At 39.2% G+C, this 19,038-nt stretch overlaps 1 protein-coding gene across 5 annotated transcripts in view; it reads right to left on the minus strand.

Moving 5' to 3' along the window:
- Window positions 1-19,038, minus strand: part of LOC130678843 (leucine-rich repeat-containing protein 37A2-like) — a 46,162-nt gene that overhangs the window by 17,035 nt on the left and 10,089 nt on the right. For 4 of the 5 annotated variants that reach the window (XM_057501302.1, XM_057501301.1, XM_057501300.1 and 1 more), the window contains exons 1-4: window positions 8,891-9,003; window positions 5,154-6,841; window positions 4,677-4,781; window positions 699-745 (exon numbers count right to left, since the gene is read on the minus strand). In XM_057501302.1, coding sequence (XP_057357285.1) covers window positions 699-745; window positions 4,677-4,781; window positions 5,154-6,841; window positions 8,891-8,993 — 1,943 coding nt within the window. In that variant the 5' untranslated portion in view covers window positions 8,994-9,003. Of the gene's footprint in view, window positions 1-698; window positions 746-4,676; window positions 4,782-5,153; window positions 6,842-8,890; window positions 9,010-11,084; window positions 11,160-11,727; window positions 11,800-13,461; window positions 13,543-14,317; window positions 14,390-17,313; window positions 17,386-19,038 lie in introns of those variants that run through there. The other variant, XM_057501304.1, reaches the window with a different exon arrangement.

A 19,038-nucleotide genomic window follows, 5' to 3' on the forward strand; every position in this document is an offset into this window, starting at 1 on the left:
TAAGCTTGTTTTAGAAACCACTTATGCCTATATGGTACGTGTAGTGGGTCATGACATAAAATGGAGCTCACAGCCCAAGCACAATGATCAGTGGAGAAGTCCCCAGTGGGAAGGAACCATCTTCTTCCTGCTACTCACTCTCAGTATGACCATGGGGCAAGATCGTTTCCTTTCCTCCTTCTCCATTTCTTTCTTGTAAGAAGTAGAGATAAACTCCTGTCTGAGGTCTCTCCCAGTTAAAATTCTGTGAGGTTTGGTTAAAGGCAATAGAGACTGGGGGCCCATAAGCCAGTAGGATGAGAAGGGATGACTGACAGGAAGGGCTCACATATTCGACCTTCCATCAGCTTTGAAGGAGACTAGCATCCAGGACCATGTGGCCTTCTCTGCCCTTTCCCCAGAGCCTCTGGGCAGTCCTCTGGCCAGGCCTCATGTCCACCCCCAGCAGGAAGAGGTACAACCAAAACCTTTCCCCTCCAGTCACTTTCCTTCCAGGCCTAGTGACAGCAGATGCATCTGTGCCAGTCGCATTCTAACTCAGTTTTGGCTGGGGAGCTGCTTCTGAGAGGCATTAGGGTAAGTACTCTTCCTGCCTTTGATGGTTTCCTCACCGTAAAATGATGTGATTGAAATAGATGAGTTCTAAGCTTTCCTCTAGTTCTAAAATTCTACTTTGGAATGGCCAGATCAGTATTTACCTTGAGCTTCCTTCTTCATCCAACGCTGCCCTTCTACGGGAGCACATCTGTTTTGAAAGAAAACATGATCATGATTATCCATCATGATGGGCACTATTTCCAAATCTTTACTCATCTTTTTATTTCAAATCTCATCTACCAGTGGGATGATAACCTTTTGGAGGACAGGAATTCTATTTAACAGTCCTTGGACTCTCCCAAAGTACATAACTTGAGATCATGTAGGTAGCTTGCAATATATTTCACTGGTTGTTTTAGATAACTTTCAACAGATAATCCCTAATAAAAACTCTTGGAAATAGGAAAAGAAATTATCTGCGAGGATCCTAACAGCATCATTGTTTTAAAGTCAAGAACAAGAGTAGAAAAAAAAAAGAACAAGAGTAGGGCACCTATTATTACTGCTACTATCCATTATTGTTGAGGAGGTCCTAATCAATGTGATAAGAAAAACGAAGCATTGTAAGGGAAGAGACAAACATATTTGCATTTGAAGTGATGAACAACCTAAAAAGCCCAAGAGGATCAACTAAAATTTTATTGGAAATAATATGAGAATTCTCTAAGATACAAAATCAAGAGATCAATATACAAATCTCAAAAGCATTCCTATATACCATGGGTAACTAATTTTAAAATGAAAGAAAGATCCCATTTACATCAGCAAAAATGCATAAAGTACCTCAGGGTAAACTTAACAAAAAACGTTTAAGACCTATGTGATGAAAACATTAAAACTCCTCTGAAGGACTTTAAGAAGATATGAATACATGACCCTGAGATACCATATTCCTAAATTGTTGCAAAGGTAAAAGTTCTCCTCAAATTTACCTACTAATATAAAGCAATCTTATTCAAATCCCATGATAATTTCTAAATTAAAAATCTAGCCAGCTAATATTTTGCTGGAAAATATTAGAAAATATGAAGGAAAAGCTATGAAATGTATGAAGAAGATCAAAGGGCAGGAGCTCACTCCATCAGATATCAAAATAAGTTGTTAAGCACCTGGAATTAAATAGTGTGTTTCTAGGACAAGAAAAGGTAACTGGATCAACACAATAGAGTCCAGACACAGATAGTATTTTTGATCAGTGAAGAAAGAATGAACCACTCAGTACAGGATTTTAAAACAGTTGGATCTTCATGTGGGAGAAAAGGTTAAGATTCTCTGCCTCAAACACAGTAAACAGCAAATAAAACAAATTCTAGATGGATTAAAAAATGCAACAACACATGTTAACCAGAAGAAAATATCAGACACTATTTTTATACCATCAGGTGGCAGAGGCCTTCCTGCAAACCCGCACCCGCCGGGCCCTGCGGTGGGACTGGGGGTGGGGCCGGCATGCCTCCTGCTCTTGCCAGTGTACTTCTCTCCTCTGGATCGTTTGTCTTACTCCAGATTTAGAAAACTTTTACATTAAATATACTAATCCTTTCAGTGGCTTTCATTGAATTTCAGTGTTTCAAATATTTCTCAGGGTTTTTATCTTCAAGGAGGAAAAACAACCATGGATGAAGGAGCACAGACTTTGCAGTTGAGCACCACTGGGTTCTACCTTTGTTTGGGGCCTTAAGTTGATCTCCCTCATCTGTAAAAGAGAGACGGTAATATCATCCTCACAGGAGTGTGGGGATTAAATCAGAAGATGTATGGCAAATGTAGTCTGAAGTTTGGCATAAATCAGTACTAAGTTCACTAATGGTGTCAAAGGCAAGGTGACCAAATCTATCAAAGGCATCTGCTTGTCATATCAGGCTTAGAAAGCTCTTTCCCACCACAAGATATAAAAATATTACTTTTTGCCTCTATTTTTTTCTAATACTTTCATGGGTTCTTCTTTTCTTTTTGCTGAAATATGTTTATTTAAGGTGATAAATAGAGATCTGCTGTTATTTCCCCCCCATATAGTTACGGAGCTGTTCTATTACCATTTATTCATCTTCTTCCACTAATGAGAATATTAAAAGGGGACATTTCATAAGTCCTAGGAACACACGGGTCAGTCTATTGCTGGACACCGTATGCTACTTCAGATCATTGTTAGGTGGCATTGTTCCTTACTGTGGAACTGACATTGCCTCCTCTTTCCCCCTTGAACACCATTCTTGTCTACCACAGGAAAAACATTACACGGTCTCTGTCCTCAAAAAGCTTATCATCTAAGTGAGGAGAAGAAATAATGAAACCATATACATATTTACATATATATAAATGCAAGGTTAAACTACATGGACATTAAAAGCACTATGGAAGCTTATATAAATTCCCAAACAGCAAAAGGTCTTTTCCACCTGGAGGTACAGTGGTCACTGCCAGGGCAATGGCCAATGACTCCCTTCCCAGAGGCCTTGGCAAGCTGACCCCATGCTAGTTACCAGTCTCCTAGGCTCAGAGACTCGCCGAGAGAGAACTCTCTCAGTGCAATCTCAACTGATTAGTATCACAGCATTGATAAAAAGTCAGAATGCCAGAGTATGACTTGACAATGAGAAATATATCTGTTCCACAGACAGACTAGCTGTATCTAGACAATCAGGGGGTTTCTGGTCATCACCAGGGCGAGGCCTCTGGCACACTAAGGTGACCTGACCAAGTGACCTGCAGGTACACGTTTCTCTTTAGCAGTTCATCCATCCAGTCAGGTTTTACTCAAGATGGATAGGCCAGGAAGCCATTTGGTACTTAAATATCTCTACTCTGAAGTTTTGCCCTCAAGGCTGTGGTCTTGTTCGCTTTTTATTGCCCTAGACTGAATGATTATATTATTGTACAAAAGACAGAAGTGCACTTTAAAATATTTAGTACACTTAAATGTTTCCATATTTATAAAAGAAATATTTCAACATTTGTGTTCTGTTCAATAAAGAAAATTTATTATAACCCTGTAAAAAAATATCTTTGCTCTGCTCTACCATGTGTTGACCTTGGTGTTTCTCTCTTGGGGAGATGCCATTTAAAAAATTGCTTATTGTATTAACATTGCAGGGAAGAGGAATGCCTCACCATGGCCTCTAAGAAATGGTAACAAGTCTCACAGAAGGACTAGGACCAGGAGGACTGGAGTATTTAGGCAAGGGTTCATGAAGAAACATGAACTTGAGTTGGCTTTGAGAGACTCAAGGGACTTCTACAGAGTGCAACAAGGGAATTTTAATGGGAAAAGGAACAGACAAAAGTAGGAATGGGCATGTGACTGGGCATCCTGGGGAGCCACTCTGGCTGGAAAGAGGGCTGCCATGACAGTTAGAAAAGGTAAATAAAGAAAATGAGGTTGGGTTGGTAGGGTAGAGTCAGGATTACCAGCTAATTAAATCACTGTTGTTGTCAGCCCTGCCTGTTGGGAAAAGTAACAAACCATTCTGTTAGTGAACAAAAGGCAGGCAGGCAAGCCAGCTCCAGAAGGACGGTTAATACCAAGTGCTTTAGAAACCCTGACACGGGCTTTGGCTGCAGTGATCTGACTGAACCTATTTCCCCAATGCCTTACGTGATGGGGAAGAAAGTTGCTAAGTAAATCTAATGAATCAACAAGATCACACATTTATCTTTTAGCCGTGTCCTTTCTTCCAGGGTGACTGATTGCTCACAAGGGTGGAGATTACACATCCCTCATAATTCCAGTCAACAAGGAAAGAAATCAGTGGTAGGACGGGAATGACTGGTGTCAAACTGACATAGTTTTGAGTTGATATTTTACTGTCAAGTCGACTCTGTCCTCCTTAAACCTCTCAAAACAGTCTAATGGCTTGTTATCTGGCATCAGTTCCACAGAGATCTCCTGCAAGGGGGGTTCCTTTAAAAATCCCTGGCATATACTTTGCAGGAAAAGAATAAAGCATATCTCAGTCCTTGTGACTAAAAAGGAATATCAAGTAGTAAGAAGTGGGAGAGAGGCTTTGATTTTCAGTTTGTGGATTCTGAATCTAAAGACATACTATCCTCTGGAAGCCTGAACTAATTGTCGTCCTTACCTCAATGAGACAGAAAACTGCAATCAATGCCATCACTACTCCTGCCACTGATGATGCCAAGATGACTTTGATGTGATAGTCATGCCCCAGAACTTCTTTTGTGAACTGAAAATATAATGGAACAGACTTTTTAAAAACAAAGAGGTGGAAAGGATGAAAGCTAACTATTGTAAAATCTCATTCTTTCAGGCAGGTAACATAAATGTTTTTGAAGAACGTACCAAATATAATGCTAATGATAAATCAGCATTTTCTTGGTTTATCTTGGGTGTTAGGTCCCCTCCTCGTCTACCCCAGCCATTGTGACATCATTGTCTGAATGAGCACAGTGGGAGATCCCTGTCTTCCCCAAAGGCCAAGGCCAAGACAAGAGACAGACTAGGGGCCGTGGCCGCGGTCTTCCTGCCGGGGTGCTTCAATGGCACATCCTAAACTGACTAACAGGCTGGGGATCCACGTTTTGGGAGTTATCCTCACCTCATGGATCTCCTGCTCTTCCTGTTCACTCTGGGCTTCTGGACTCTCATTGATGTAGTTTTCTGTTCTCCACTGGTCTGTATCCCAGTCTGCCCTGGGCTCCTTTGCTTCTTGCTGCTCGCTGAGAAGCTTCATCAGGAGGCCGGTTTGGGAGATGAGCCTGGCACAGGCCGGTTTCAGGTGGGTCTCCGAGCAGCCCGTTTTCAAAGTCCAGATAACATGAGAAATGAGCCTTCTCACATCACTGTTGGTGATGAGGGACCGCAGCTGCTCGTTTAGCTGAGCTTCGGGGTGGTCACCTGGAGATGAGCTCCCTGGGAAAGGGAAGGCCGGGGATGTGGAGGGAACGTCAGTGCCCACACTGTCGTGTTCCTGTTGTGTTTCCTTGCTGAGTTTGGGAGTTGGCATAAAGTTGTCTACAGTCACCGCAGAATCTGCAGCAGAACCCTTACGGGCAGTGACTTCAGGGGTAGGTTCTTCTGGCACAGTAGGGTTTTCTGTAGCCTGATCCAAAAGAGAAAATGGTTCCAGAAAAGGATTTTCCTGAGAAGTCAGTTCTGATGATGACAAAGCCTCTTGTGAAGGGTAGTTCATACGGCTCATTGCAGCGAATGGAGGCTTGATCACAACCATCGGGCCATTGTGTGAACCTTTATTGCTGAACTGTCTACTCATTTTGGCCTGGAGTATTTTGTGAACCACATCCCACCACGTTTCAGGAAAGAGGTACTTTTCTCTGAAATGTGAGGTTGGTTCAGAAGCCTTCATATTTCTCATTCCAGCACTTGCAGCTTCTGAAACAAAAATACTACCAGTTAGGTCTTTTGATTTTGATGTAATCTCAGGTAGAGATTTTGGGGTGCTGGAAGCAGAAGGGCTGCCCATCAAGTACTGGACAGAAGGGACAGCTGCCTCCTGTTCCCTTCGGGATGAAGACTCTGGGTTGAAGGAGCTTCCTGCGGTCTCCCTGGGGGGCTGCTCCACGTGAGGCTGCTCCAGCGCCCATGGGGATGGCATCGTGAGCCCTTTGTCTTCGGCCGTGCTCTCCGCAAGGAGCTGGGCCCTCTGCTTCCTGTTGATGCCTGCCTTCCTCATTTGTGTGAGTTGCCTCTTCCGTATGCCCTTTGGGCCCTTGATGGCCACCTTCATGCTCCGCAGCCTCTTCCCTACACTCTGAATCTCTGGTGGGCTGTTTTCTTGTGATTGGGCAGTTTCCAATTTTTTGGCAGAGATTTGGTGTTGAAAGTTGGGACCCAGATGTTTGGAATGTAGAAGCGTGGCATGTAAGATATCTTCCGGAACAGAGATTTTTCCCCATTTATTTTTGTCAGCGGAAATGCTGGATCCAAGTGGAAGAGAAGTGTTCTCTGCGTTGTTTTGCAAATGCCCCACAGGCTCATCTTCCCCTTGTAAGTTTGAAAGAAGAAGTTTAATGAATTGTAATAACGCTAATTCTGCACCTTCCAGATATCCATCAGAGAAATAAGGTAATACGTAGTTTAGTGCACTAACAACACTTTCATTGCTAAAGTCTCCTTGCTCACTTTTGAAGGCTGACAAACTGATGGCATTTTTGTCTGCGGCCACCTTCTCTGGCTCGATAGTCAGCTCAGGGCTGCTACTCTTCTTCCGGGATAGTAATGCCTTCATGAACGACCCTTCTGGGTTCCCTATAGATGTTTCATCATCTGTCAAAAAGAAGAGATTGCTTTTCATCTTACTACACTGATGGACAGTGACTGAAATGGGGTTGAGTGTGGGGAGGGACTTGATATTATGGGTGAAGGTCGAAACCACAATGTTGCTCATGTGAAACCTTCAGAAGATATCAATGATACCTCAATTTAAAAAAAAGGAGAGACTGCTTTTGATAATGAAAGACTGATGAGACAGCTTTTTGTCAGTCCACAGCTATATATCCCAGTCAAATAAATTGGGAATCAGCAAACATTTGAGGTTCGATTAGGAGAAAAATGAACACAAACTTAAACCTTTGGTCGGCAACAACAAAAGGAGAGGAATATGTCTTTTGAAGACGCGGCTTCCTGCTAGGAACACTCCATAGTGCAAAATACACCGTGCAGGATTATTCCATTGGTCCCTGAGGAATAATTGTCTGTGCTCAAGAGAAGCCGAGGCTAGAAGACAAATACTCCCCCTCAGCTAGATTCTCTGCAGATCTAACACGGACTCCTCACGTTCACATACCCCATCCTGTAGTGCTTCACATGCAAAGGGAGTGTGAAGCTTTCTCTCCCCACCTCTGCAGTGTGTTCCTGTTCTTGATACCATCACAGATGACCACACCACCACCCACTGCAAACAAGTTCTCTTCTGCATATGCCCTTCTCCACCTACCCACCTATTCCTTTGCTTGGTCCCTGCTTCCATATATCCCAGCCCCCATAAGAGAAGGCTCTATGCAGGGGAAAAAAACAAAAAACCACCATGTCTACCCTGGCTCTTTGCTTAAATTTGAGCAGGGATCTCGGGTGTGGGATAAGAGAGCTGTCAGGTTGTTATGTCAATGTGGAATATTCAATAAACCAATGGAATAATACTGAGGTCCTAAAATGCAAAACGGAAAAAACAAAACTTTTTCAGATGCCTGCTTTGCTTTCATTTAATTTCAATTCTAGTATTTCCAGCTTTACTTGGGGAACCATCCATAGCTTCTGACTACCTGAAGGTCGAGGGCAGCGGCAAAAGTTCACTGGCCAGCTGGGTTTATTTTCCAGAAGAATTACAAGTATTTTTGGTGGTGGTGGTGAGGGTCAGAGGAGGAGGTAAGGGTCATGAGGAAGGAGGAGCATGGGCTTGCAGAGAGCCCCAAGCTGAGGCTAGCAGACCTGAGCACTAGGCTACAATATATAACACTTGGATCCCATTTTTTCTCACCTATAAAAGTAGAATGAAAATGCCTGTTTTGCCCATCTTTAGTGGGAGAAGGGAGTGATATAACTGGCAAAAAAAATTTTTTTTAAATAACCAACATTGTATTTATACAAGAAGCAAAGTATTATTTATGATGTGCCCCGGATCATTTTATGATCTGCATATTCAAGCGACCTGGGCATGAAAGCACATTTTGGAAGTTATCAGGTTAGTGCCAATAAAACCTACTATACAGAAAAATACTTAAAAGCACCTGAGTGCTTTGGGGATAGAAAGGCTTAAGTTCAGAGCAAATTTAGAGTTGGACAGTCTAAGAACAGAAGAGCCTTCCCATCCATTAGGAGGGCTGAGCAGCAGCTTCTGCTATAGAACCAGAAACTCTCAGGTTCCAAAGAAAACTTTTATAAAATAGCACCACTTGTACTCTTCTATAAAAATTGCAAAAACAAAATAAACAAAAATACATCTATACTTATCCTACAAGACAAAGGGCACGTGAGACCTAATGCATATAAAATCAGTTTGTGAACTGTAATACGTGTATGAGTAAGTTCTCATTCAGGGGTTAAGCACCAGGCAGAGAGCACAGTACACAGGATGTGGCCACTAATGTTCATTCTTTCCCCTTCCATTCCTTTCTCTTGTTCCTTTAAGTATGTGGATTGCTGTCACTGTTAGCTTAATAATGTAACTGAGAATCTGACTTTTAGCAAATGAGTAGTTAGAAATGCAGGGAGTTGAACTCTTACTGAATTAATAAAAATAGTGCAATTAATACCATTAGTTTGAAAATTAACAGTTAAAACATAAATAAAACTTATCATCGGGTAATGGTAACTCACCACAATATGTGGTGCTTGTCAGACATTCACTGTCACAATGCAGCTTGACTGTGTTGCAGAAGACCTCAATATTATTCTTAAATTGGCAGAGGCAGCAGACCATACGGCTAGGTAAAATCCTATAAAATGAAACACAGAATTAAATCAGTGGTAAAGGAGTTACTGGGGAGAAGAGGCAGGCCCAGGCCACCCACAGGGCTGTGCAAAAGGAGTTCTTGGAACATATGGCCTGTGAAGTTGGGTAGGGATGAGTTGGCCAACTGCTATTCTTGAATACTCTAAATAAACAGGAGGACAGAGATGCCTAACAGTAGGGTAAGAATGGAAGTGGGTATCTGTAGGCCTAGAATAAAGGTGATAGGGATTAGAACTGGGTGACACTGATCTGTTAAAAATAAATGATATAACAAAACCGAAAGTTTCTGTGATGACTGCCCTTGTACTGTTCACCATGTAAGAACTTATTCACTATGTAAGAATTTGTTCACCATGTAAGAACTTGTTTGTTATGCTTTAGAAGATTGGAGACTGATGAGAATTAGGCTTGGGGTGGATTAATGATTGTGCATTGAGTCCCCTATACAGAATTTTATTGTTGTTAACAACCATTTGATCAATAAATATGAGAGATACCCTCTCAAAAAATACATAAATAAATAAAAATAAATGATATAATTGAGACAACTGAGGAAATTTGAATATCAGCTCTTCATTAGATAACATTACGCATAGGAATTTCACTTCAGTGTGTTTTTAGTATTTTAAGTATATAGGGAAATGATTTGGATACCCAGAGAGGAAGGCATGTAGCTGACAAGAGAGGGACTGACTGGCAGACGCTGTGGGACATTGATGAAGACGAGGCTAGAGCAGGGGCCAGTAGATCCGACGGTGAGAGGAAGACAGTCATTTCTCAGCTGCCCTGACAAAAATGGCGAGAGCAGACTGCTAAATGCAGGGGCCTTTCCCATAGTAATCTTGTGTAAGGCCATCAGTTAGCCTTAGCATAATACCAAATTTCTGTTAGCTTGCCACATTGGAGAGGGATGGCACAATTTAAGGTGCAGTAAGTTGTGTAATAAATTGTCAGGAAGCCCTACAGAAACATATTTTTAAAACTACAAAGATAAAAAATGAAATTTGACCCTTACTTCAGATTGTATGTGAAAACAAACTAATAAAAATGGATCATAGATAGACCTAAATTAATTAACCTACAAATATTCAACTTATTAAAAGAAAACATAGGAGACAAATCTTTGTGACTTTGGATCTGGCAGTGGGTTCCCAGACAAAGATTTCTTAGATAAGACACAAAAAAGGCACAAACCCTATAAGAAAAACTACTAAATTAGAGCTAATCAAAATTCAAAAATTAAAGACTTCTGGTCTTCAGAGATACTTTTAAAAGAATGAAGACAAGTTATAACCTGAGAGAGGATATTTGCTGAACACATATCTGAGAGGAAGGACTTTTTCCAGAATATATAAAGCACTCTTAAAACTCAACAGTAAGATAAATATCCAATTAAAAAATAGATTTGAACAGACATGTCATTAAAGAAGATGTCTGCACATGTATAGGCAACATCATCAGAGATTAGAGATCTATTAGAGAAATGCAAATGAAAACCATACCCAGCATACGATGCAGCAAAAACATGTTCACACAAAGACCTGCATATGAATGTTTTTCATAGCTTTTTATAGCCAAAACTAGAAACAACTCAAATGTTCGTTAATTAATGACTGGTATGGAACTCTCCTCAGCGATAAAAGGGAGGGACAGCTGTAACAACATGGATGACTCACAAAAAGATTATGCTAAGTAAAAAGAGCCAAACACAAAAGGTTACATGCAATGTGAGTTCACTGATAAGACCTTCTGGAAAAGGCAAAAACTGCTGGAATGACTGATGGGATGAAAATCAGACTGGTGGTGGCCCCGGGCTGGTGGTGGGAGGAAGGGTTTGCCTGCAAACGGCCATGAGGGGCCTTTTTGGAGTCACACGGGTTCTGCATTTCAAATGGTGGTGGTTACATAACTATACATTTGTCAAAATTCATCAAACTGTACACTTAGAAAGCGAATTTTATTACATGAAAATCATACTTCAATAAGCCCGACTTAATAAAATAATGAAACTTAAAAAAATCAACTAAGTGAAAATAAATATAAGAAAAATCAACTTACAGTTTTTCTACCTTGGGGCTCATCATGACAATGCTCTCCACTGTTTTAAGTGTCACTTGGGTTTTTCCCATGTCTCTGAAGGAAAAAGCACAAACACTTATGATATGAACCCAAAGACAAAAGCTCTATACTTAAAAAGATACTTAATGACACATTATTACTTCAGTTTTGGCTTCTTTGTCTAGCCAGTTCGAGTTCACTTGCCACAGATAATAATTCCAGAGAGAAATTACTGAAGAAATTTAAATTTATTTGCATCATCAAATTAATGACCTTAGCCCTGAACACTACGATCTTTTTGTCATCGCCCTGCTTCTCATTCTCACCTGCACCCACCACTCTAGAGTATTTACTTTTTAAAAATACACCTTATTCCTCCTTGCGTTCTGGGATAAATTATATTTCTACATGCATCTACACATCCCATATCTATGTGCGTTCTTCAGCACCACTCTCTTTCTCTGATAGCGGTCTTGCACATATACATTCTTTCTTAATCCTTTCTTTGCCCAAAACTCTTATTTCAATAACCCAGTTAAAATATAAATTATTCCTTCTTAGCGAAAATGCAAAATACTAAACTTTGATGAAAGTAAAAGAGCAGAAATCATCTCATAAGCCATGAGATTGTTGCAATACTTACAAATATTTTAATGCTGTCAATTTGAAAAAATAAGAATCTTCAACAGTTGTCAGAAGATTATGACTGAGATTTCTGAAAAAATTCAATGGAATTAAAATTATATGCATTTCATGAAACATTCATTTTTTTTTTTGCATGGGACTTAAAGGTTAAAAGGAAAAATCGTTATCTGTCTTTACCTATAAATTACACTTAGAGTAGTCTATAAAGCATTCTTCCTTTGGGAACTACCTACCTAGGTCTCTGGGTGATAAAGGGGAGAAGAGAAAGAGGAGTAACACAGAAAAAGTGGGAAGCAAAGACTTTTCAGATTGAGAATCCCACAAAGTGACTATGCTGGGAGGAAATCCCCTTGCTCTGAAGGAAATGGTATTCCTAGGTCCTCCATAATTCAAGATGCTTTTCTTTCAGTTCTGGAAATTAAAACAGTTCCACAGTTTAAACCATGCAGTGACAGCAGGACCAATTCCTTGGTATTGGATCCAAAGAGACAGGGATAAACCTGAGAGGAGGCGGTAAAACCCCTGTTCCCGTCACAGCCTTGGCTACACTGCACGCAATCACCAGGTCACTTGTCAGTCTCCTGGATTGTCAGCTCCTTGAGGGCAGGGACCACACTTTACTGTCAGTGTCACTCCTGTGCCTGACATGGTGCCTGGTGTTTACTAGGTATTTAATAAATGTTTTTTGAATAAATAAATAACATTTTGCTTATGCATCAATAAAATGAACAAATTCATTTTTGATGCAAATTTGTATTCCAAAATGCTGAGATTTTCTTCTCAGTTCTTTAAAACAAAAAACAGAGCAAAAAAAAACAAAACAGGAAGGAAAAATCTTCTTGTAAATTAACTTTACTCAAGAATCATTAGTGCATTTTGTAGAATATTATTATCACAACTAAATCTATTGGGCTGCCAGGCATCTGCAGTCAGCTTTTCACATTTAATCCTCACAATAACCCTCTGTGCTACATATTATTATTATTATTACCCCATTTTACAAGTGAGGAAACTGCGGGTTTATATAACTTGTCCTGAATTATCAAGCTAGTACTAAAAAGCAGAACTGAAATCTGAACTCAGTTCTCGTTCCAAAGCCGGGGTTTAACTTGTGGGGGGGAAAGGGGTTTAAGACAGCTTTTACTTTAACCTCAATTTTGAGAGCACTAAATATAGAAATAGCTTTTCAAACTTGATCTACCCGTCTGGGAAACCTCTACGAGAATTACATTTTCTCTTTTTATTCCTTTTCCCTAATCACCTCCCATGCTTAAATATCTAATTAGCCTGTCGTCATTAAGACTTTAGAGATTTAAAACCATGTTGCAGGCGAATCAGTGAAAATGATGGAGTAAGGACATGTGAAAATTTATCCTATAAAGGAAGAACAACAAAAACTAGCAAGAAATGGTCAAACCAGCTTTTTCAGAACTCTGGATATTTAATCAGTGGGCTTACAGCAATGTGGGGAGCATTTATTCAAGAAAAACATTAATGTTGCAGGCGTGGGTGTTACATGATGGAGTGTGGTCGTTGCCTGTGCAAAAGATCAGGAAAGTGTAGCCTGCCATGTATGACTCAGACATGTCTCCTGTCCCCTCTGTACCTTAGTTTCCTCATTGGAAAAAAAAAATGGATCTTACAAATTTTTCAGAGCTCATAGTGAGCTTACCCCCAGCTAACTAGTAACTGTATCATGTTTTTACACATATTCATCGTCTATTCAACTTACATTGTGTGTAAGAACTGCATTCCATGCCAGGCCTGAAATGTTCCAAAGCTCAGTTCTGCAATTAGATTGCAGCCAAGATTTCTACAAGAAAAAGAAGAAAAAAATTATTTCAGAACATTTATCCTTTGGCAGGGATTCTAACCTGTATATGATGAAACATAACCTCAATACTTCCTCATACACTAAAGAAATCTCACTGTGGAAGATATTTGTTTTGTTTTTAATATTTGTATGAAAACATAGATTGTGTATCAAGTATACTTGTTTTATAAAAAAGAGAAAGATGGATTAGAAATTGACATCTTCTTGTTTTTTTCCTGGTATCAGTGGTATTATTACAGAAAATACAAATAAAATAAATAAAATATATTTGTATGAAAGATTTATACTTTCATGTTTATACATGTATTGCTAGATACAAAGGAATAAGTGCCCAGAACACTTGTCTAAGTGATCTTTAATTCTCTAGAAAAGGGTTCCATGACTGCACTGCTGACATCTTGGGCTGGATAATCCTTGTTGTGGGCGCTGTTCTGGGCACGGTAGGCTGTTGAGCAGCATCTCTGGCCTCTGCCCCCTAGATGCCAGCAGCATAGCTACAGTTCTGACAACCAAAATGTGTCCAGACACGGCCTAGTATCATCGCCTGGGCAGAAAATCACCCTACTTGAGAACCCCTGCTCTAGAATGAGTCACTCTGATCCATATGATAATTTTTACACTAGTGCTTCCTAGAGACAAAAAGGATGTGGCCACATAATTTTAGTAGCTCTCCATTTAAAATATTTCAACATAAGAGGTTTACAATTAAGTTTATAAAAATTCCAAACATAGTTAAATTGTATTTGTAACTTACATAAACTGCAGAAAAGGTAGTGATTCGAATGTGCGTCTTTCAATAGCCTGTATTTTATTGCAGGATAAATCTCTGGGAAAAGGAAAAAGAAAAATATTGTCTCAGCTATCAGATATCTAATTAGCAGAGATAACTAGTAGAGGTTAGAATAATCACATTGAATAAGTAGCTCTTATCTAAACTCTACACCTTAGAAATTATTACGTAACCTTCCAGACCTCCTATCCCTGCCCTCACCCAAGTCTCACTTTCATTATCTTCATAAATAAAATACACAACCATAGATCTTGAGAGATTGTTGAGATAATCCTTCCTGAGAGCAGAAGGACTGATTAGAGCAACTTTTGTGGTCTCATCAAATTCCACAGTAGGAGCTCAAAAGCTTTTATCTCCATATATAATTTCCAATATTGAAAGGAATATTCTCACATTTACAAACCTCCCTGGTTTTATTCTTTCTAGGCCATTTCAGCACCAGAAAAAATAAAAGATGCTCTTTCACAAAATTTGAAAGGAAGTTACACCTCTAATTATAATTACTTTGAACTAATTCAGAATTATACTTTCTATTATTTTAACAGAAGCTCACTTTTGGTTTCCATTGCTATATTTCCATGAATTAAACTGCTCCAGTTGTACAGTGGTGGGACAACAAAAAACAACAACATGCTATTGGATTTTTATTTTAAATCACTCACTCTTGACTATTAGAGATGACTCTCTTATTTCTATTGATTCAGGCTTAATCCCTCACTTTTCACCTAGACGCGTATTAACTCTTCTGAAGGGTATGTCTGCCTCTGATTTATTCCTTTCTAATCTATCCTGCACAAAGTCACCACATTAACTCTCCATGAGTGGTTCTCAAATACCAGCATCGCTTGGGAATTTATCGAAGATGTAAATTCTCGGCCCTACTCGGGACCAACTGAATCAGTAACTGTGGGGTGGGTGCTTGGGCAGTGAGAAGCCCTCCAAGTGATCTTCCAGCAGGCTGAAGTTTGTCCTAGAGTGCTGCCGAGATAACAAGACAGCTTGTTACCCTTGGCTTGGCCTTCGAAGCCCCAGAAGGTCTGGCCCTAACACCCAATGTACTCTATAAGACAAGGTATTTTTCCCATGTGCTGCCTTTCTGCCACTCTTCTTTGCAAACTTATTCTTCCCAAGATGTCTGTCTGACGATACCCAAAAACCCCTCAAGCTGCTGCTCTAACAGTGTTGCTCTTGTAGCATCTTTTTCTCTAACTTGAAGTCTTTTTCCCCTCATTTGTGCTCCCCGAACAATTCATACCTCTCACTGCCCACATCCATTTCCTCTTTTTAATATAGTTATTTTTACACCCCATTTCCTCTCAGTATAAACTCCCTTAAAGTATGGACAAGGTCTTACTTACCTGCATTGTCTACCATGTTTAAAACTGACACATGGACATAAATTCAAATATTTATAAAATGAATGAAGAAAAGGGATCATTTAAAAATAAATGGCTTTTCAAATAGCTCCCTCTTCTGTGCCTCTTCAGCACTTTGTCATTCATTCAGTGCTTATACATGGTGGTCTGAGTTGGCAAGTGCATTTCCCCTGTGAGATCATGAGTTTCTAGAAGGGTAGGAACCCTGTCTTACCCACTTTTGTGCCTATAATACTAGGCACAGTGGTTGTCATATACTTTTTTGCCTTTTTATTGATTGGCATTTTTTTTAAGTAATGACAATACTTATGATAATGAAATACTTAGCTTACAAAACATTTTACAATAGAAGAAATGAAGGGCCTAATCCACTGAGCAGTTATCTCACTTGTGTTCGGAAGGTTTGGAGCCCAGATGGCAGAGGTACCTAAGATCAATACAAAAGTGTCCCTTGTGGCTTGAAAGGTTTGAAAACTCAAAGGACTATTTTTATTGTCATGTAAGACCCTTTATATCTGACTCCCTTAGGTTTCTATATTTGCAAGAAGAATCTTTTTGCAAAAGAGCATCATTAATTAGGGTAATAAGGATGACATATACAGTTCTGCATGCAAAAGACAAAGAATAAACACTGAGCTTTTATAGCAACTCAGTATCTCCCTACTTCTAAACAAAAAGAAGTACTATGTAGGCATTACTTCCTTGACAATGAGACTGGAGAGATTTTTAGTTGGTAATTAGAGAAGTTAGGGCCATTTCTGATGTGCTTATTTAGTGTAAATGTAGACATTTCCAACTATATCAGTTAATCACCACTTCAAATATCTGTTTTTTAATATTAGTATAACAATTCCTGCATTGAAATCCTAAACACCAGTCTCTTCTCTGGGTAACTATATTCTTGATAATGTTGTTTACATAAATCATCTACTTAAGTACTTAATATTTCAATGTTAATTTAGATTAAATTATAAAAATATTCTGGGTTAATGGCATTCACATTAATATAAGTATTCTATATTTTCTTGTCTTTTAGGTGACAATATGGTTACCTTTAATTCCTCTCATCTCACTAAACCAACTTTTACAAATCTTTTCTGTAAAGGCTCGAAAGTAAGTATTTTAGGCTTTTCAGGCTACATAGAGTCTCTGTTGCGTCTTTTTCTTTCTTCCTTTTCTTTTTTCCTTTTACAGCCCTTTAACAAAAGGGCTGTATAAAAATGGACCATGGGCTGGATTTGATCCATAGGCCATAAATTACATGTTAATATAAACAGAGGGCATAGGAACACTTACATACCAAGGCTCCTATGGGTGTCTGTAATTGCTCAGACCTCATTACCACTTTTCCTCTGTAACTGAAGGGTTTTTCTATCTATAGCTTGTCCATATAATTAAATAATTGAGAACACATAGGAGGTATTTAATGCTAGAGAGTGGCTAGTGCCCTCCCTACACAGACTTACAGAATTATAAATTTTTATTGTTGGGAGAAATTATAGAAATTGTCTAATTTAAACCCCTTATTTATGTTATAGATAATATAACTAAAAGCTCATAAATAAGTGTGAGTATCTAACTTACAAATACTGGAGGGATAGCAGGCCTTCAAATGAGTCCTTATGTAATTCACTGAACTGATTGTCACTGAGAATTCTGAAAGATGGAAGGTTACTTCTGAATCAAATGCAAAATAATTACAACTATTTACATACAGGACTAATTTCTACATGTGGGGGAGACCTGAATAATGATAATGGTACCACCTAAACACCCTAGTTCTTATTAATTTAGGGATGGTCATCTCTGTTTTCATTCAGATCTTTCTTGTCATGTCCTCCTCTGTGTCCTCTCTCTCCCTCACACACACACACACACACACACACACACACACACACACACACACACACACACAACTATCCATCCACTCTTCACACCAAAATGTGTATTTAATACCTACTCTCTTGATCCCCAAGTCTCTTTCAGAACCCAACTGTGGGTGGCACCATCGTCAGCAGAACTGCCATCTCCTGAACCTTAGTATGGGAGCCCCAAACAGAACTACGTCAAGGCTGCAAGTGAAGCTGTTCAATTTTCCTCCCATTGAAAATATTGTTTCAGGGAACTAAAAAGTGCATTAAGATGTGCATCCAGTTTAATACAGCAGCAGACTCACAGACTCTGAGAAGGGACTAGCGGTTACTAAAGGGGAGGGGTGGGGAAGGCTGGGTGGGGAGGGGCAGAGAAGGGGATTGAGGGGTACTATGATTGGTACACATGGTGTGTGTGGGGGTCACAGGGAAGACAGTGTAGCACACAGAAGACAAGTAGTGACTCTCTGGCATCTTACTACGCTGATGGACAGTGACTTCAATGGGGTATGAGGGGACTTGATAATATGGGTGAATATAGTAAACAATGTTTTTCATGTGAAATCTTCATAAGAGTGTATATCAATGATATCTTAATTTAAAAAAGTTAAAATGTCCACGTTAATAATTATAAAGCAAATACTCATGTAACACCATTCATGTCAAGAACACTGCCAGCATCCCAGAAGCCCTCAGTGTGCCCCTTTCCCATCACAAACTGATCTCTGACCCACTAGAGGTAACCACTGTCCTGACTTTTTAACTCACCTCCCTGCTTTTGGAATGTGGTCTTACCTTTGATGTGTCAGCCATAAACAACATAGTGCAGTATTGCCACTTCCTGAACTTAGTATATAAATGGAATCATATTATATATGTATTATTTTCTACATTGCTTCTTTCATTCAGCCCTACCTTGCAAATTCATTCTATCCTCAGGTGTAGCTGAAGTTGGTTCACTTTAAGGCCTACTGTTACATGCTCGGCTACATGTGGCTACTGAGTACTTGAAAGTGGCTAGTGTGACTGAGAAGCTGAAGTTTAATTTAATTAGTTTTACCTATTTTAAAAGTTAAATTCAAAATTGATATTTGGTGTAGTTATTGGAAAACATTTCAGTATTTTGCAATAACCTGGCCATATGATGCTATTTTTCCAACTGTAAATTTTATGATATCTAAAGAGAGATCGAGTAACTTCTGATAAAAATCTTGCAACTAAACTGAGATTTTATAGACTTAATATGGAAAAAAGAATATGAATGCATAAGTTTCATACCAATTGCATGTAGAAATTATAATACTTTGGATATTTTAAAGACCGTATGAAAAAAATGTAGACAATCTTAACAATGTATATAATGATTACATGTTGAAATATTATTATTTTGGACATAAAGGTTAAATAAAATGCGTTCACATTACATCTGTTTCTTTTT

This window comes from Manis pentadactyla, chromosome 4 (assembly GCF_030020395.1).
Source record: "Manis pentadactyla isolate mManPen7 chromosome 4, mManPen7.hap1, whole genome shotgun sequence".
Classification (NCBI taxonomy): domain Eukaryota; kingdom Metazoa; phylum Chordata; class Mammalia; order Pholidota; family Manidae; genus Manis; species Manis pentadactyla.